The sequence below is a fragment of the Pezoporus occidentalis genome, unplaced genomic scaffold, assembly GCF_034315485.1.
Source record: "Pezoporus occidentalis ecotype Australia unplaced genomic scaffold, CSIRO_AGI_Poc_V1 ctg28, whole genome shotgun sequence".
NCBI lineage: Eukaryota > Metazoa > Chordata > Aves > Psittaciformes > Psittacidae > Pezoporus > Pezoporus occidentalis.
This window is the reverse complement of record NW_026914718.1, coordinates 7,609,843-7,630,869: the sequence shown is the minus strand read 5'-3', so window position 1 is coordinate 7,630,869 and position 21,027 is coordinate 7,609,843. Positions and strand designations below refer to the sequence as shown.

General features: G+C 35.6%; 2 protein-coding genes across 6 annotated transcripts in view; one reads left to right on the top strand and one right to left on the bottom strand.

The window, feature by feature from the left end:
• KBTBD2 (kelch repeat and BTB domain containing 2) overlaps positions 1–21,027 on the top strand; it is a 330,011-nt gene that overhangs the window by 168,625 nt on the left and 140,359 nt on the right. The gene's annotated exons all lie outside the window — the stretch shown is intronic.
• BBS9 (Bardet-Biedl syndrome 9) overlaps positions 1–21,027 on the bottom strand; it is a 259,751-nt gene that overhangs the window by 197,137 nt on the left and 41,587 nt on the right. For 4 of the 5 annotated variants that reach the window (XM_062625493.1, XM_062625492.1, XM_062625491.1 and 1 more), the window contains exons 10-17: positions 18,900–19,081; positions 15,627–15,703; positions 13,924–13,977; positions 12,119–12,221; positions 11,057–11,161; positions 9,016–9,030; positions 5,455–5,595; positions 3,368–3,463 (exon numbers count right to left, since the gene is read on the bottom strand). In XM_062625493.1, coding sequence (XP_062481477.1) covers positions 3,368–3,463; positions 5,455–5,595; positions 9,016–9,030; positions 11,057–11,161; positions 12,119–12,221; positions 13,924–13,977; positions 15,627–15,703; positions 18,900–19,081 — 773 coding nt within the window. The remainder of the gene's footprint in view (positions 1–3,367; positions 3,464–5,454; positions 5,596–9,015; positions 9,031–11,056; positions 11,162–12,118; positions 12,222–13,923; positions 13,978–15,626; positions 15,704–18,899; positions 19,082–21,027) is intronic. The other variant, XM_062625490.1, reaches the window with a different exon arrangement.

Below are 21,027 nucleotides of genomic sequence, written 5' to 3'. Positions count from 1 at the left end.
ACTGAACAAAGAATGACAAATTCTGTTTACAGTGTAACAGGAAAGAAGCAAGTTTTATTTAAAAACATGCCTGTTAAAGAAAAGAACACCATCTGCTCCAGATAACATTCAACCTAATGTCCATTTTTTAAACACTCACAAGGTAACGGCTGGACTGAGCTGAGTATCACCATACTTTGCCTTAAGTGATTTTTTTTCCTTGAGGGAAAATTAGCTCAGATGTTTTCAGGCCAAATCAACAGTCACTATATTTATAATTGACATATCTAATACATTAATGTTTTAAAATGGATAAAATTAATTTCCTCCAAAATGCATATTTGATTTCCATACATTGTTTGTTGGTCAATACAAACACAATCTAATTTTATCATGGCCTAAGAGCATTGCAGCTATTTGCTTTACACGATCTTCCAGCTCTCAAAAACAGACAAATTAGATTTAGAAACTGTATGAAACAGAATCTTTAATTGTAGGTGCTTTAAACAGAAATGCAATGAAAAAAAAAAAAAACACCAAAAAAAACCTGTGCTTCTGCTCATCCTGTGCTTTTATAGCAGCTCACCAACTTGTGTTTGCTTTTGTTAAAGTAAGCTCTGTTACAGAAAATTACAATAGATTGTCAGAAAATAAACAGAAAAGCAGGAGACTGAGAAGCATCAATAGGCTAAATAGGTTACAAAGGCTTTTAACACTACAGCTGATCCATCCAACTAGCACAACCTGCATTAAGAGTAGTTGCCCTGCAAGCAGGTTATCTGAAAGAAATAGAGAAGATTCAGTTCACCTCTCAGCCAGGAAACCCACATTAGCAGCTGCAATTAGCAGTCAAGCCTCCTTTACACTTCTATTAAAAAACAGTTATAAAACACTCCAGAGAACAAACAAACAAACTTAAAACCTTAAAATCTACATGAGGCAAGATATTTTCTGTATCTTGTACTTTCTGTATCTGTGTACTAACTGTCAAAATAAACTTCAGGCTGGGTCCTTTGCAGCAGTGCTTTTGACAGGCTGAAGTAACATCTTCAATTACTACCATGTTCAAACTGAATTAGCTAAAACAAGTAAAAACAAATGTGAACACAGATACCATTCATGTTTGCAGCCTTAACAGGGAAACCCAAATGAACCTGGAGACTTCCATTCCTACAAGCAGTTCTTCCAATTCAGAACTTAAAGTCCAGTTGATAAGGATCCAAGATAAATTTCTTCCACGGTAAATCAGAAATAAGGATTGATCAGTCCCAATGGACTTTTTTTACTTTTCTGAAACACCATTACTTCTAGCCTATTTATCTGTATGTACAGTTTTCTTTTTGAAGACTATTTTGACAATGATAATGTTGCATAAGCACTTTTACAAAGTATAAACTAAGTGCTAAATTAATATGTAATAAACTAATGTAAATAATATGCAATTTTGTCTGCATTCATTAGCTCCAGGGAAGAGCTGTCTACTCAAGCACAATCATTTTAGTATCATGAAATTCTACAAATGTTTTTTTATTATGGAGAGTCTCTGCTCATAAACATATTCTGAATTATGTTTCAGTATCAGACCTTTTACAATTTATTTGTTTTAAATAAGTTTTACTTGGGTAGTATTTCAAATAAGCAAATCCTCCTCAGAAATTCTGTAACCAACCCAATCCAATCCATGAATGAATGCTGGAAACATAGAAGGTGGCACCAAACAACTCATTTGTTTTCTAAAGTCAGGACTCCCAGACACAAGAAATGAGTAGTCACGCTAAGAGAAACAGATATTTTGAATCTTCTTTGTAAACTGAACTTCACAAGTAAAGCAGTGTGGGAAAGTTTATAGTAGGACTGCAAGCGTCATTCCAACCTAGTGAATAAACAAACCTGAGAGGAAAAGATTGAGGGTTTGGGGTAGGGGAATTAAGTTATAGCCTCACTAGAAGCTAAAATGCATTAATTACATGGACACAAATTTGTTCCTTACACAGTATCAGATTTAGCAACTATGCAAAATAAATTTCAAATCAAAGGATTTAAACTGCAATGCAGGAAAAAGGCAGTTGTTATAAATCCTTTACATCCTTTCATTTTCAGAAACTATCACTGCACGTCCAGTTAGTTAAAACAGTTTAAGTCATACTATTTAAACAAATATTAAAAACAAACTAACCATAAACCAGCATGCAAGTAATGCATACACAAACCAGTGCAAATGGATTCGAACTTCAGAAATGTGAAGTGATTCTTGGTACCAAGACAGTTACTCTCCAAATGGTTTCTGGCTTTCCCACATTTGATTACATTAGAAAAGGTATTAAATATTACCCTGGAGCTCACAGCTAATGCCACCAATGTCTGCATAACCCATCATGAATACCAATTTTTGAAAACCAAGAGGCAGATTATTTTTGCATCAAAAGAATTTTACAACAAACAACTAGATTCTGCTTTCTCCCTCAAAACTGCTTTCATTAAGCATTCACACACTGTGCCATTTGAACTCCCTGCCACACACAATAGGTATTACAGCTTTTCAATTTGTTACTCTGCTGTATTAAATGAAGACCTTGTGCTCTGCTGGCATGGAAATTGCTAAACACAACTGGAGTGATTTGGTTCCAACGCATATGCCAAGAAAGAGTTTAGCGAGTTGAGTAGTTGTACAAGGCAAGGCCGTAACTCTCCAAAATGAAGAGAATCAAACTTTTTTAAATAGCACAAATTCAAAGTGGTTGTAACATGACCACTGAAATATACAAGAGACGCTGGACCAGGTAACACCGTATCTACATGCATCTTCATACATTCTGTCAACATAATAGGAAGGATATAAAATCCATAATCCTATGCTTACAAAGATATACAAGCATCTAGAGACAGGCATTTACTTAGAGGCAGAAAAGCAAGTAAGCGGGGTCTGATGTCTAATTAAAGTAAAGGATTTCTGAACATCAGAGGAAAGTTAGAAACCTGCTTTTTAATCCCTTTTAGAAATCCCAGTAGATGCCTACTCCCAAACACAGATGTTGAAATACCTTTGAGGAAAAGAGGGGTTTTTCATTATTACAATGATAGTATTAACTCATGAATAAAAACCTTACTAAAAACTTGATGAGAATTCAGCTTCTTCAGGGAACTGGCACTGTAGTGTACTATATCTTGAGTAGGATTTTTTTGTTTGTTGTAAAATGTTGTGCCTTTCCTAGTAACATCACTGGATACCAGAGAGGGGTTGAGAATTAGTCAGCTAACAGTTTGAAAGTCCTGTGTTAATTCTCACACAGTTATTATCCTGCTCTGTATGATTCACATCCTCATTTTATATATACATATATTAACTAATGATCAGGCTTCCTTTAACACGAATTCTTATAGCACTTACGTGATGTTTTTGAAGCAAGAAGAGTAGCTTTTGAACCACTTAAAAACTGAAATCCCAGAACATTTGCCTGGTCATCCTCAGATGGATCAACAAAGTCTGAAAGAGAAAGTTGAACAGAGTTTTCTATAATCCGATGCTGGGATTCAACACAGCTCAAGCCACAGACAGGACCACATCAGCCTTTGCACAAGCAATTTAGAAAAGGCAATATGAGACTGATCCCCTTCTTAGGGCTCAGAAGACGAGCAGTGGTGTTTTGGTATACCCTCCCTTCATTCACATGTGGAAGCTGAGCCACACACTGCTATTTCTTCCCTAGCACCTCTCCTCCCAACCTTCCCCTAAAAAGGCAAACAGGAAGCAGAAGAGATACAACTTTTATTGTGCACACCAAGAATCCAAAGTTCCTTCACCGATCACATCAGTATGGCTTTGTTCAGTTCTCCCCCCCCCGCCACTCCCTAAAGCACTAAAAATGGGATGAACAGAAATCAGAAGATTTTAATACCTTCTTTTCAAGCACATCAGGCCTATGCTTTCTGCTGTATTTTCAACAGCGCATCCCTAGGTTAAAAATACAGTACTGTATTTTGAAAGCATTATTGCTTGGCCATAATGGAAGCCTATGATCAAAACCCCAAAATGTAGACCTTTGAAAAAAAGGTTTCTCTGTTTCAATTAAGTGTTCCATTGCACACCCTTTAAAAAAAAAAAAAAAGAAAAAGGTATATTTACTCTCAAAGTGAGGAAAAACAGGTTACCAAAAAAATTACCATGCCTAATCCACTACTCAGACAAATGCACTTCAAAAAGAGATGCAGCTCCACCTTAAAAATACCATATTAAAGTTGTTGGCCCATACAGCTCTCAGCAAACTGTTCCAGAACCTTAGTCCTCTGAAGTTCAGAAACTTAATAACTGCCAGACTTCACTTATTCAAAATCTCTTTATAAGCCCTTGTTCCAGTTTCAGCTGTAGCAGTTACTGTTCTCTTTCCTAGTAGCTGGTGCAGTGCTGTGTTTTTGGCTTTAGTCTGAGAACAATGCTGATAACACACCACTGGTCTAGTTGTTGCTACGTAGCGCTTAACCCTGATATGGTCAGGCTGGGTACCGGTCAGCAGGTGGTGAGCAATTGTATTGCGCATCATTTGGGTTTATTGCTCTTTTTCCCTTGCCTCTTTTAGTTTTAGATTCTTTCCCCTTATTATTATTAGTAGTAGTTTTATATTCAACTTTAGTTATTGGACTGTTCTTATCCCAACCCGTGGGGTTTACATTCTTTTAATTCTCCCCATCCCACCCAGATGAGGGGGTGAGCAAACGGCTACGCGGTGGTGAGTTACCAGCTGGGCTTAAACCACAAAAGCCCTGTTTATTCATTTCTTCTGGTGCTAATATGATCATCTAGATGCATGATACAGCCACAAAATATTTACTGAAGTCAACTGTATTCCCTTCTTTCGCCTGTGTTTTATTAAGCTAAATGAGTCACTTTTCTTATTTCTTCTCAAATCTCTAGATAACACTCATGGCTTTTTTTTTATTACACGTGCCAATGCATAGTAATATGATAGTTTCCTGCATGGAAACATTTCATCTAATGCATCCTCAGCTCTTATTTGCTTGCTTATGATTGTACTAGATTGTACTACAAGAGTATTTCTGTGGTAACTTCCACCTCCTGTATCTCTTCCAAATTATGAGCTCGTAATTACAGCAGAAATTATTTTCAGAACATTACACTTTACAGTACTCAATTTTATTATTTTCCAGTCCTAAATGGCACCTAATTACTCCTTCATACTATTTTAATACTCTCTTAAGTAGAAAAAGTAGCTCAGATTTGTGCATTAGAAGATATCGTTAAGTACACGTTATCTTTCCAGTCCAAGAAAACTATTACCAAAAAAAAAAAATCAGCTCCAGACAGCTGTATCAAGAACTACACTCCATTATTTCTTTCAAAATACAGTGTTTCAATATTCTAACATTAATTTTGTTAATTACCTCATTACTTTGCACAGATGAACAATTCCTGTTGGAGGTCCCAACATATTTTCTATTACAGACATAATTAAAACCTACCTGGAAAAATGGTGAGAAAACTGATGGGAGGTTTATTGGTATCAATAGTTATCTTGTGGTTTGCTGCTTTTGATGGTTGAGCTGGAAAGCAAATTAATCGTAAAGGCAGACTGAATTTACACTGCGCAGCTTTCAGCATTCCTAAAATGAAAGAACACAGATTCATCTTCCACATCCATATTCTGAATACAAGACACTTCATATTTCTACCCTTGGAGAGGTGTAACAAGATATATTTAACATGATCAAGGATACATTAAAAAAAACTATGCAAAAATCTCAAATTTTATTTTCCATCTAAAAATACCTATAAATTTGAATACTTCTGATTACATTTTCAAGTGAACACTTTCAACTAAATGGGAAAACAAGAGTTATTAAATACACTGTATATGTGTATTTATACCAATTAATATGCAATGAAGATCAACATTTTAATGCTCTAGACAAACTATTCTACTTTAACATAGACCACAGCTATATGGTTACTCCTGGTACTTCAAACAGCAAACTGAAGCATTTATGTTTTCACTAGGAGTACCACAAACTAGATCCTTTTGAAGAACAAAGTTACTCTTTTACACACCTAAATAAAGCTATGCTACCTTCATAGCATCTGTCAGAGGTTTGTGGCTTAGCAAAAAATGTATCTCAGGCATTGATACCCAAAGGTATATTAAATTCTGCTTTTTAGCTTACTGCATCATAATGAAACAGAACTGTACAACAAACAGGCTATTGCCTTTGATGCTCAGGATCTAGTATCATATGCCAATTAAATCAGAATGGTGCAAGAGAAAAGAGGATGTTCGTGATATGTGAAAGGTAGAAGTGAAAGGCAGAAGTGCTACTTGCTATGAAATACGGAGTTCTTACAACCAGATTATGGGTTTTTTGAGGAGGATTTTTTGATGAAGGAGCTAACAGGGAAACCTTGTTTTGTTCAGGTACAGACACCACTATCAGCAGAAATACCTGTCATACTGAGATCAGTACTAACATTATCTCACCTCAATCTCTCACCATTCTCTCATTTTTTCCCAAATAACTCACAAAAGACAAACATGAACCCAACACTTATCTCAGCAGAATTTAACATAGCACATTTTTAGAGAGTATAAAGTTACTGTCATAGATTATGTAGAGGCAGAAAAATCACAAAACTGAACAGCTACACAAGTTATCAGTCCTGTCAGCTTAGCAGGTTAATGTAAAAATAGAGTTCAACCACTTAGCAGTCTTCCAAGCAACCCTTTTTGCTCACAATTTTGTTTGCTGCTTCACGTAGCCCTTGCAATGAAAAATTTTTTCTAAGACTCATCTTGGGACAAATTCTACACCACCACTCAGATTCAACCCTTTAGGTTGTTGGTTCAGTAGCTCTTTTGGCTGGCTGATAATGCCTCCAAGTAAGTGTTCTGCATCAGCTTGCAGAAAGTAAAATCAGTGTGAAACAAGCAGAAAGCTTAAGACAGATCCTCGAAACTAGGATATCGCTGGGTTCCAAGGAAAATTCCTGAAAAATACTTGACGATAAACCCATGACCCTTCAGAATTATTCACTCAATTTTATCTTCATCATCTGAAGGGAAAATCAAGATCTTTTCTTGATGACAACATAACACAAACATCTTACTACTGAACTTAGACATAGAGGTTTATCAACAGGAAAAAAAAAAAACAGTGACAAAACTAGCCAAAAAGATGTTTTCTTCTTGTTTCAAACCAGCTTTTCCTAGTCGGCTCTCAGTCTGCCTCACCAGAAACAGTGTTTCAGTATTTCAGACAAAGGTCAAATCAAAACTAAATCAAATAGTATCCGGCTTCAGAAGGGACTGGAGAGATTTCTAGTTAATGAGTCCAAAACAGCTATATATAAGAAAACCAAATAGCACCAATAAAATTTATCATTACAGTGAAAAACTCTTGCTGGGAAAGGCTTTCAGAGTATTTTAGCATTTTAAATGGTAGTAAAGAAACACAAAGCACTAGCCAAGTGTGGGAGCCAGAACTTCCTCAATCCTTTGGCGTTATGTCTAGCAATACATCCCACTTCATCTCAAGTTGTGATACATTGCATGATACATAATTTTAGCACTGTAATAAAGAAAGAATGTGGAAAGAATCAGATTAACTTAAAATCTGAAATACAACAGAAATTTTGTAACATTACCTCATAAATTGCTATGATTTAAAGGCATACTATGCACTTACCTGATAAAAGCAATAAAAGTTCCATGCAGTATAGTTACAATTCACTTACAAATTACTCATGCATTCTTCTTATTTATATTTGAAACATAACATTGATGTACATGATAAAAAACGTTAAAGCTGAGATCTTTAATTTAGGATGTTGAATATTCAGAGAATTTGTTTTTCCTGATATTGATGACCCTCCATTTACCTAGTCCAGTGCACCTCAGAGTAACTCAAATAAATGCCCCAGATGATTCTACTAAGTTTACTAAGCTCCACAACATTCTCTTCAGCAGCAGGTGTTTATCTTGAGTAGAAATTTCTTAAAACAAAATCCAAATCTTTTTTTAGAATGCTACACTTTCAAAAGACATAAATCTATTTTAAGACAGTTTATTTATATATTTACTCTATTTTTTACTAATTTTTAAAGTTACTTTATATAGCAGAAATCTTCCCACAAAGTGATAGCTATTCTTGCCAAGAGTGGTATTTTACGGAGATGGTTCAAGTGTCTATTTCTCGTACACCACCTCAAAGTCACCTGAAACATACAGAAACCAGAAAAGGGTGCCAGTAACACAGTTACCTAATTTTCCACTTAGTATGCTTGCAAAAGCACAAGTCAGTGAAGTAACTCCTACAAGGCTGTATCTTTTCAACACATGTACACAACTACATTGCAAACTACCCTTCTCTCTTTCTAGTCTACCAATGCAGAAGCTTTAGTCCTTTTGTTAGTTTTGTCTTTTAACTGCACCTTTTGTCAATACCCTATCTATTACAACCACAGCTAAGTTTTGTATTGCTGGTATTCTTGGTTAGAAAGCAGCCTTTTAGCCTTGAATAACATGTTTCCAACAGGAATTGGAATGAAAAGATGTTAAGTGACACCACTCTCAGAGCTATTCAGGCCAAACAGCCTAACATTAGCTACAAATCCTTAATAGCCATTTCAGTTGCACAAAAAAAGCTACAGTTTACCTGCTTAAGCTCTTGCTGCAACTTGAAAAAAATAGCTCAAAATATCTATCGTAAGGCAAGAACATACAACTGTGTTTTCTGTTTCCAATCTCACACACACAACACTTAATACTTTGCAAAAGTCTCATGTTATATACGAGGAAATGAATTATACTTCAAGAAATGTCTTCGCTTCTTTATTCTCTCCATGGCTTATGTCTAATCCTCATTTATTTTCAATTCTCTCAAATATTCACACCTTCATAGCATCAAACCAAGGATAATGAGAACTTACAGAAATAATAGGCAAAATAACAGCTCCCTTCCAAATCTGCTTTATCCAGCATGTGCTGTCACTCATGAAACCATTCAAACTTTGCATTTTCTCCATTCACTCACCTTCAGGAAAGAGCTCTACAGTATAACCAGCAACGGGACAAAAGAGAAGATCAAAAAAAAGAATATGTAAGATGCTACTCAAATAAGGAAAACAGCAAGTGTAGTAACAGTTTTTCAAGAACTTTAGAGACATTTGTTAACTAAACAATATATAAAGACATAATCCTAGCCAAAAAGTAGGCATGAGACCACATTCATCAATAGTGTAATCTCATCCAACTGACTGACTCATTAATTTTCAGCTATATAAATCCCACATAGATACACTGAAGACTGATTGGGCCACAAATATGGATAACTTAAAAACAAAAGAGGACAAAGTCTCTATTAGGATAAAATTAAGTCACAAAGGCACTTCATTTTTGCTAATGTATGACACTGAGGGATTTGACTGCCTTGCACATGCAACACTAGCAATAGCATGCAGCTTAATAATTTAAATTTATAACCAAAAATCTAGCAATATTTTAATCATGCTCCTTTATTTAGAAGTCTTACAAATTCTACCATTCAAGGGAAACTTTTAAGATCTCTTCTACAAATCCCCAATTCTGTTAGATTTCATGTATTCTGGAGACTTTTTTAATTGCATATAAACAATCAGACGTACTTAAGATACAAGATTTCTTAGCTTCCTTAACCAAATGGCAAGCAAAATCCAACCTACTATCTAAAATGTAAGTCTAACTAGTATCACCTGAAAGAAATAACACATTCATTTGCTTGTGAGAAATACCCTTGAAGTCTGATACTCCAGTTATGCAAAGCAAAATCACAGAAGCCAGACCAGCAAAACAAAAAGCAAGATTTCAAAGCCAGACAATCCAATATACTCAGAAGTATGCTAGCTATACAGCTGTAGCACAAAAATCTGTCTAAAGCCACATCACCAAGTTGGACACTCGTGAAGGTACAACATCTTCACAAGAAATAAGAGTGACAATAGAGAGGGACTGAAGTTGTACAAGCTGGGCGCACAGGCTCTTCAGAATAAGGGAGGAGCATCCTTTTCCCTCCCTCCCTCTGCACCCATCTGCAAGAGGGTAAGATCAAGTTCTTTAAAAACATGAGTTTCAGTTTTGTCAGTCATCACACAGCCTAGACTATCATCATAAACACAGTGTTTCAGTGAGAAGTGAAGTAAATGCTTAAATAAAAGCATCAATGTGGGATAAGGTACTCAAGACCATCACCCTTCACAGAAGTCCTAACTCCACATGCATTTCTTCGCTGCCAGTCTACTCCATGTCACCCTTCCTATTGTGCTGGCACAGCTCCCTGGCTCTGCAGAGTGGACCAAATCAGCAAATCTGGCTGAGAACTGTTGACTGTGTGAGCACAAGGGAGGAGGAGGTGCAGGAACAAAGCCAAACAGCTGAGATGTGAAGAACAGGCAGCTTAAACTGATGTATGCTGCATTTAACTTAAAGAAGTCTTGCCTAAATACTGTTTCTCAGTAGGCTGACACATTGACAAGGCTGCGTGCAGAAAACCAAGCTAATCCATCTTCAGTTACAGAAAGCAGGGTAAATTTACATATGCTATCACTGGGGTCATTATGGCATTGTAAATCAGAATAATTTAGTTTATTTGTTTAGAATGAGTATGTTCAACTATTCAGAAGGGAAGTGAGGCATAATCACCCCGATGCTTATTCAAATCTTTTTCTTGGGGAGGCAGTTACTGTCACATTTGTTGGCAGCCCAGAAATATGAGGAGTCATAAAAATGTAATTAACTCCTCACTCCAAGAGTCAGTCCCTTAAAGGGCAGAACAGGAGCAAATTGGTAGGACAGGCTGGGAAAGTTCATAGAGCTGCTTCCTAAGCCACAAAAGCATATGATTTTACATCTGTAAGAACAACTACATAACTAAAAGATACTACATAAAATATTAGCTAAAACTGAAGACTAGACTCTGATACACATTATTTCTTTAACTACTAGTGCCTTCAAGATATTTCAAAAGAACATTTATGAGAAATACATAAAAATAAAGACCTCAAAAAAGGCAAATCAAATTGAAATCTCCAGTGACTTACCTGTCGGTGTACTGTATGAAAGCACACAATTTCCTTCGAGTTCTGATGGAGAAAAATTCTTCTTCAAAAAGACAGACACAATCACAGTTTCAGATGAATCTGGTTCTAAAAACAACACAAAATTATATCAAGTAATAGGAGGATTCAAACAAAAGCAATGTATTTTCTAGCACTTTGGGAAATATTCTACTAAATTATGTCAATTGTTTCCATCAGTTCACCTTTATCAAAACATTGAGCATGTTCTGTGTTTTTTAAAATCTGTAATTTGTAAAAGGCAGACTAGTCTCTCCAACATATAACTATCCTGAAGTACAACCAATAAAACAAGTCAATACCCTGAAAAGAGAGCATATCAAAACAAATGCAGTTTTATATTGTGGTTTTAATAGTTCACAAAGCCATCAGCCCTTTGCCCCTGTCACATGCTGAGAAAACATAATAACTGTCCTTTCAGATGAGCAGCAGTCAGTAAAGCCCTGTTTCAAGAGTGACCAAGGTAGCACATTTCAGAGCAGAAATGGTCTGCTGTCCTAGCTGAGGTAGCAGGACATACTTCTCAGGTCTTCAGCTCCACTTAATCAACAAGGCAATCCCACCTACAGCCTTATCAACAGAGCTGGGAAAAGACCAGAAATCACCAAACAGCTGATGCTAAATTGGAAGCATATGCTAGACTGTCCTCAAGAGTAAACAAGCTTTCTGCCCTGCTTTCAGCTCAACAGTGCCATTTGTACATAGAGAGAATTGCCAGCAAAACAAAACGCCCCAGCAAAAGTACCACTGATTTTTATGCATTATTTCCTCCATCATAAAGCTACCTCTCCTCACCTGCCATGCATCGTGCCACAGTCAAGGAAGCAACTGCATTCCTCTCAACTTTGTCTTCTCCACCAAGCAGTATCTAGAAGCTGCAGAGTGCAGGCAAGGCAAATTTGTAATTGCTTTAACTGCCACATATCTGCAACAGTACACTGGCGATGGAGGCTGGACTATACCTTTCAAACATCATCAGACAATGTAATATGATGCAATATCTGTAATGGTCCTAGAATAATTTACCTAAATCATCAAAGACGAACTGCTCACAGGTCACTGCTAATGGAGCTTGTACACACACTTCCAGGTTTGGCTTTTTCGCAGTCACTCTGCTCTGTATCGTTATCTAAATCAAGTGACATACAGAAGTATTTAAAGGAAGCATCAATTTCATCTCTGTACAGCAGAAAACAACCATAACCAGCAAAAAAGTATGAAAACCCTGCAAAGAACAATTTAGCAACGTTAAAGAACTTCAAATTTCAAGACCAGTATTTTCCTTTTACAATTCCTTCTTTCTTAGAGCCAACAATGCTACACAATAACTTGAAAGACTACAAAAACCTGAGGGGATTTCTCATGTTCTTTGTAACGCTAACCCAAAACAAACCGATGCTAAAGTGTTTATTAAAATGTTAAGATTTTAAAAGTGCCATGTGCCTTTGTTCCAATGTAAATAAAAATAACATGTTGCCTCTTTTAGGTGACTACAGTAAAAAAGACCAAAAAGAATAAAAACAAAGCTGATCAAAGAAATTACTTCCTTTAAGTGCAAAGAGAAATACAATTTCCTGAATAATTTTGGAGTCAAGTTCTATTTGATGTTCTACTGAAAACAAATTCACATATTCTATATACAGGATACCCAGCACAACTACAACTCTCGATTATGAGAGCTGACCTAACCATAAATCTGGAGTGGCTCCGGGTGCTTCTACTGAGGGCAGTTATTTCTTTGCAAAACCAACAGATACCAAAAGAATGTCCTTAACTCAGATCTAAAACAAGTGTAACTGTGACTGAGATCTGAATGTGGTCTGCATGTACACAGACCCCATCTGCTATCTATTATCATCCGTTTTGTACTGATGGTCTAACAAGGAGTTCTCTGCAGCTAGGTTAAGTTTAGGAAAATACTATTAGCTATAAAACCACTCAAGTGTTAGGAAGTTTGACTACTTTAATAGGATCAAAATCAACATTTATTTTGGTTCAAAAATGCATTTGGGCTGCAACAGGCCTTCAGATTATCCTGTATCATTTTAGAACTTAAAAACGCAGAGGAAGGTGTTAGACCAAGTACAACTAAACCACACTAGTCTAAGGGAGGCTGGTTCAACAAATAATCTAGTTACCCTCTGAACTTTTTACTCAAGAAAGAGGGAGAACTTGAAAGGTTCTCAAAAATAAGGCTCAACTGATATTCCTAGAAGATCCTCTCAAACTCAGAAATAAAAATCATGATCCTTTTTTAGACAATACTGAGGAGAAAATACACCTGCATACATGAACGCACAGGCACGCACACACACTCACCCTTTTGTAGTACCAGTTACAGGCAGCAACTCTAACAGAGGACTGCAGTGATTTCAATTTTCAAATTAGATTTTCCTAGCATTTTTCTTTTTCACTAGCAAAATCTGTGAAAGGCTTTTTAAAAAAGGAAGTCTAATTTTGTTTATTGACATCTAAAAAGATAACAACCTTCACACTGAGAGTAAGCAAATATTTCAGAGGTGCTGGAAAAATTATTTATTGCCTTTGAAAAGTGGTAGAAAAATTATAACCAGAAAGAACTTCATTCCATCCTATTAATGGCTTTGTGTCTGCTTCTTGATAAGCCTATCAAAAATAAATCTCCAATCACTTTCTGACTTCAGCAGAAGGCTTACTGGAACAACACCTTGCCATACTATGGAGAAAAGGAATTAAGTATATTCTGCATTTCAGATTTTACTCATTCTCATGATCTAAGTGAAATACAGTGACAGGTTTGCTAAAATTTGTCACCACTATGTGAACGATACTGTTTGAGTTCGGCACAGTACCTTCACTGTGACTGATGGCACTGTCTCTGCTTTTACATCACTGTCAATGGCTTGCTGTGAAGAAAAAGATGAAAACAGAGTAAATTCAATATTACACATGAATGAGTGAACACAATGAATGCAATATTACCTTCCTATCATCAACTTGGTAAACAGGGAATTAACAGTAAAGGACTTATCATTCCTATGACAGTTTAAAATACACAAAATACATTTCCAAGTTCCTTCTGAAAATATAAAGCCTCTGTCTGAAATTGCCTGCAAAAAGGACAGCAGAAGGTCATGAATGTTATGTATACAAGGAGCTAATACACTCTGATGTATATATGAATACCTGAAAACGTTTTGTTTGGCACACTACTTTCCACTGCATATTTATTTAAATTCTGGAAATACCTTCTGTTATTCAGTAGGGAAAGGTGACTTCCAATCTGCCAATATATTACATATGCACCAGAGTATGTTCTATAAAATCATCACACGTTATCTTATAATCAGAAATACATTTTTAGCTTCAGAACAAAATTACAGTAGGCATCTTGCTACTCATGCATACAGTGCAATTTCAATCTTTCCACAAGTGGAGTAGTATCTACAAGACTGTAGTTTCCAAGATTGCAGCAGAAGCCCTAAAATTGTTCCCACGTTTGCTGTATTGATCCTTCCCCATGAAGTATCTTATCAGATTTTCCCTTCTAAATGGCTACACGCAGAAAAACGCTACCACACAGGTAACTAAAATATATGGACAACCTTAGGAAATAAAGGCTGTGATTTAACTGCTAAATTGAGTTACATATATATGAAACATCTGGAAGGATGAGCAAATGAGCACAGCAGCATTAGAACATCCTGTGGACCTGACAGTTCTCTTAAGTGTTGTGAGAAGATCATTGAAGCTAGCCAAGACCATGTCATTGTCCTTTCTTCTATACAGAACTGCTAGGACACTTGCAGGTACTATAAAGAGATCCCCTTATCAAATAGCAGTAGAGACGGCAGTAGTAATAACAGTTTAAATAAATATATCAGATATATATATGAATGTATTAAAAAGCAGCTTCTTGTGTATTTTTAAACAGTAAGTAGCCCTGAAAATCAGTTTTGCAGAAATCAGTGGCCAGAAACTACTTATTACAGATGTTCTAGTGCAATAAGTATGCTCTGAAATGTTAGAGTGAAAAGTTTAAAGAAAGAATATAAGCTCTCCTGAATCTTAATTTGAGTTTCTATAAACTATGTACATTTACAAGATGAATAAACTAATTAGGTTACAATACCAGAGAACACTGAATGATGCCTTGACCAGAGAAAGATTATTTCTTATAATGCATCTTTGAGTGGTTCATGCATTCTACCTTTAAAAGACCCACAGGATGATCCACACCTCTACTGTTTCCCCTCATTAACTACTCACTATTACAAATTCTCACCACTACAAAGTTACTTGAGAACCCAAGTTCTTGTTCACTTACATTTGTTTAGCCAGGAATCTAAAGACACAGAAGATACTAAATAATTTTAATAATTCTAGTTAAAATCATTAACAAAAGTGCACTTTGACTGATGGAAACTTAGGGCTATGCAGAAGCTCAGTCCCACAAACATAAATACATAGTAATCCCTATCCATGATCAACCACCACCTATTCATGTGTGAAACCCATGTTTTCAAAGTAATTTCCTTTTTCCACAGGTACATACAGATTCCACATCCAAACTGGGTGAAACTTCTGCTGTGACAATTACATCTCTGTTTTTTTCAGATTTGGGCAAAATATCTGAAAGAAAAGGAAAAAGCAAATCAGCTCTCCTTTAACAAACACACAGCTACATTTCTAAAAAGAACAGCATCAAGTTTCAGATTTATGTCAATACACCTACGAGCGTAAAGGAAAAGTATAACAACGCATATGATTTAGACCAAAGACATTTCTTCCTAAAGCTAAAACCTGGATCTCATACCAGATTTCTGATTTCTTTACGAAAAAAAGGATTTAGGTGCAATCTGTAACAAGATTTTATACCTACTATCCATGATCTTCAGAGACTGTAAGGAATTTGTAAACTTCTGTCTTCACATGCTTATACTAATACACCTCTAACAACCAACTATCTCCAAAATGCATACTGCACACCTTATTTCACTTTCATGTATTTTATTTGATAATCAACACATTAGACACAGAAAGATTCTGCGCCTAACAGTGTAAAATTAAAATATGCTGTAGGAATTCCTCTGCGTAAGAAGGTATATGGAAGTTTTATGTACAGAACATTATACAGGGCTTGGTTATAATATATTACCCGATGATTTCCAGGACTCAACACAAAAAGCAAAGAATGCTATGAACAAATTTATATCCATGATATAAAACCTTATGCAGATTCACATATATAAAAAAAAAAATTGCAAGGATTAAAAGCTAGGCATTTAAATAGCATGAGGAATTCCAGACTCTCCTCTTCAGAGTCCAGAAGTCCAACTCTAAGGTATTTGCATTCTTCTGAAAATCACTTTTATTTCTTAATACTAAATGTACTGGAAAAAGAAAAACCCAAACAGGAAATGTATAGTTCCTGAAGTAACAAACAGTAAAGACTTAATGTAAAGGGGAAATTAGCATACTAACTGAATAATTGAGAGCACCAGCACATTCAGAAACAGGTTCTGTCAATTACATACAAATAGGCACAATCCATTCCACTTGTACAGATAAGACAACATCTTCCTTTTCTATCTCTTCTTAAGCATTTCTCTTCAGGTTGCTTCTTCAAGTAAACTATGATGCAACTTCATAAAATCAGAGACTAGTTTGAGTTGGAAGGGACCTTAAAGGTCATCCAGGTCCAATCCCCTGCTGTGGACAGGGTCACCTTCCACTAGAGCAGGTTGCTCCAAGCCCTGTCCAACCTGGCCTTGAACACTGCCAGGGATGGAAGGTCTTTTCCAATGTGGCTGATTCAATGTAAGCATCAACTTTTTGTTAAACATAGGTGTTTTGACTCAGCTCAATCACAGCAACCAAACTGATGCAAGTAACATTAATTTGTATAGTTAGTATATTAGTTTTTCAAATAGTTAGTATATTAAGTTTTCAAAATACTTCAGAGTACAACGTAAATCCTTACTCCTCAACCTGTATAAAACAGCTTAAGTTCAACAGTTTAAAGGTCAGCACTGGACAGAAATACATGGCATTTATGGGAATAACTACTCTGGTCAGCTTTGGAGGGGGGTGGAGTTTGGTTTTTTTTTTAATTTATTTTTAATATGATGACTTAATTCTAAGTAGTTGCCATGTTTGGAAGTAAAAATGAAATGGAAAAAAATATTTCCATATAAGTATAGATATTTTCAAAACAACACCAGCTCTTACTGCAAAAACATGATTCCAAAACACAAAAAAGTCAATGGCTCATTTTAAAGATCATGCTTAGGAGTATCTTAATGGTGACCAATGTTCAGAAGTGTTTTGTATTCGACCAGACATGACTAGCAGTTATTTTAAGACTTAGCTAAAGTTCTAAGTAAAAAGCCAAAATGAACCAAAGCCAAAACATCTGAAACTGAAAGGCATTCTTAAGTAAAAGGTTTTGTTGTAAAAATGCTCTCAAGAGTTTTATATCCAGTTAAAGCCAAACGCATCATTAGAGCATCTCTCCACAACAAAAAGAGCATTCATAAAAACCCACCTGAAAACACCACTGTAACACCTTAGATCAGATTAGAAAGACTGAAGGAGGAAAAGAAAAACTAAGAGGAAGAGAGAATTACAAAAACGCCAACAATATTCCCAATAAACTTGTCAATCATACAATGACAGCTATTAAAGAAGTTATAAAGGACTGCTCTATATTTCCTTACTCTCTCTCTGGATCTTCCACACAATATGTTAAAACTAACAAACAGAAGTTGATTCACTTCAAGTGGATTTATTATTCCATCATGCTTTCTTTCTTTTGGTTATGAAAGCCAAAAAAAAAAAAAGTCAAATACTCATAAAGAGCTGACGTGGTAAAAATCAGTGGAATCTACCCACATTTATATGCTTAAAAATACAATCACTGGATTTGTAAAACTGAAAATCTGACAGTCTATAACAATAATGGACAAGATTATATGCAGCTACAAAAAAGAAATCTTTAAGTTGTAGAATCAAGCTCACACCTGCAGATAAATCATTTCTTATTTTCTAGGGAGCTTTATCCCTTTTTCAAACAAAAAGGTGTGGCTATATCTTTAATACAATTTAAGAACATGCTAACTATAATCTGGAAGAGATTTCAATTGGTTCTTTCTATTTGTCTAAGATTTTTCCAGTTTCCTGTAAAATCACATGCTTTCAATTCCCTGTACAAGTCAGACACACTGTTTAAATGCTCAGTTACGAAAATACAAACTTTGAAGGACCTCTGCAGAAATTATGTGCTCTTACTTGAACAAAATCAATGAGTATGTAAATTCCAGAATTTATCATCATCTGTGTTTTGATGCCTGTGTTCTTCTAAAACAACTCCTTTTGAGACAACTTAAAACAACAGAAAAGTTTCTTTAACAAAAATAATCCTTTGTTCATTGCACAACTTAAAAAGCCATTTGTAATAATAAAACAGAATTTGGCAATACTATTACTCTCTCTGAAGCCTAAGTATATCAGGCTGTTACTGTGTAATTCCTTAAAGTTTTCTTGCACTGTCATTTTCTTCTCTGAACCCTTGCACTAGTGACAGCTATCTGCAACCTGCCATAAGTATCTTGAAAGTTCCAACAGGCATTATAAAGACACAAAGGATAAACTCTGTATCCAAGGGCCTGACAATCTAGGATTTTGTTTGTATATTTTTTTTATTAAAACTTAAACTTTATTAAATATTACATTTCCTACAGAAATGTGTTATGGGATGAAAATGAATCAAAGTACTTCAAAGTGCTATAAGCGAAGTCAGGTGGTTAAAAGCACATATAAAATATACCTTGTGTTTTTGTGGCCTCCTTGATTATCTTCTGAAGCTCTTTCATTTCAGCATCAAACTCTTCCTGGTTTAGTTCCCTAGATTCAACCCTAGGAGCCTGGAAGAGTGAAGGATCAGTTCCAAGGTAGGAACACTGAAGATGCCCAGTATCACTCAGAGTGACTATAACACCCTTCAAATCTCTGCATAAGAAAAATAAAGAAAGCTCATTAAGAAACTGGGAAGAATCACAGAAGCAGTAACATTGAATTTATGCTGCTTCTACTGTTCCATCTACAAATATAATAGAACTTCCTGGTTTTAATGAGATTCTTTGACAAAAAGAAAATAACAATACTTTTTCTTCAATTCAGATGTTTTTACTAATATTACTCCTATTTATTGCAATCACACCTAAGAACCAATCTGTGCTAGGCAGATGACTAAAACTTACTCCAAGTTTCTCAGAATCTGTATAACAAAGACAGGTAAAGGAAAGGATCATAAAAAGCCAAGTAGACAGTACAGTTGTAACCTTTTTCATTCACAACTTAAGTTTTCTGAAGTACTGAGACTAAGGTCAGTATGCAGGAAGATAAATTAGCAAAATGGAACATCAGGGAAGGGAAGGGAAAGGATGCATTAGAAGAAATCACAACGGATGGAACATGTTCACATTGAAAACAGCAGTAGGATTCTGGCTGGCTCTTCCCTGTGGTATCTTTCTGAAAGGAAGCCACGTGGATCCAAAACATTTCCCTTTCACTGCTCTGGATCAATACAAATGGGTGCTTTATTAGCTACACTACAGTGCCTTTTCAGCCGAAGGAACAGTAGTTCACTGAACTTACTCCTATGGAAATCTTACTTACTTTGTGTATCTGACCAGGTACCATGCAAAGCAAAATTTAGGACAGCATTTAACAAATTACAAGACAACAGGGAGTATTGCCAACATTTTTCTTAACTTGAAAGTAATCCCTAAACAAAAGAGGAACTGAACAGTAGAGTAGAATAGTTGTTACCAGCAAAAGTTAGGAGAAAGTTAACTTTCATTTTAGTTTTTAAAATGCTTATTCTTCATTAAAAGCTTGTGCTTATTTTCATAATCATGAGGTGACATATTCATGCCAATAATTAGCTCTTACTCCAGAATTAGAATATCTTATAGCAGGCACTGCCTTTGCATCAAATACAACTGTCATATAGAGCAAAGAGAGCTCAAATTTCATTCTTGGATCTAAAACTTTATTTTTTATAAGAAAGCTGGCAAAGGGCACAGCAAAGTCTTTAGAAAAGGGATATTGTTGAAGCAGATGTTACCATGTTACTGAATACTCTGTCCCACCCTTTACTATTTAGTTGCAGCAAATAATGAAAACAAGAGAAACTGCACCATGAGCTTCTTCCACACCTGAAGAAAATTGACACCTGAAAACAAGGCAATTTCTAAAGTTCTTCAGCACTGGCTTTGGACCATCTTAAAATTTCTTTCCTGAGGCTACGAATCTGTCAAGCTGTGAAAGAAAGATTCAATGAGGACATCTGACTGTAAATTAAAAGAGCATGAAGAAATATAGGCACACACTTTGCAATAAGTCTTTGATGATATACTACTGAAGTATAATATATTCAAAAGTGGTTTGCAAATGCAGTCCTTCCTATGTACCTTTAAGTTGGCAGTCATCTGCAGGTAATCAGTCTATCACATAAAATCAACTCAAATCAAGGAAGCGATTTTACTGTATAAATTACACTTTTCTTCTGAGTGTGTCAGCATTACAGAAGACACATTCAAAAACTCCATCTTAAAACAAACTCATTTCAACTAACTTTCCTCTTAGTCATGAAGTCCTTTAAGTCTTCAGTAGCTCAGAAATAAAAGCATTAGTTCAAAAAAGCAGCATCACAAGCCTCTGCTTCAGCTACTTTTCTGCTGGGTCCCAAGAAGACTGCAACTCAAAACACACACAAATAGAAAAAAAAAGCCTTTTTACAGTAATCTTTCCTTGTTAAAGCCATCCATGAATTTGCACATCAATTGAAGCAATAAGAAAAATATGGGTAACCAGTTATATGATTTATAATACATTAATTTCTCTGTTGGAATGTTTGTCAGCCAGTCAAGATTGTTATAAAAGCTTGAGGA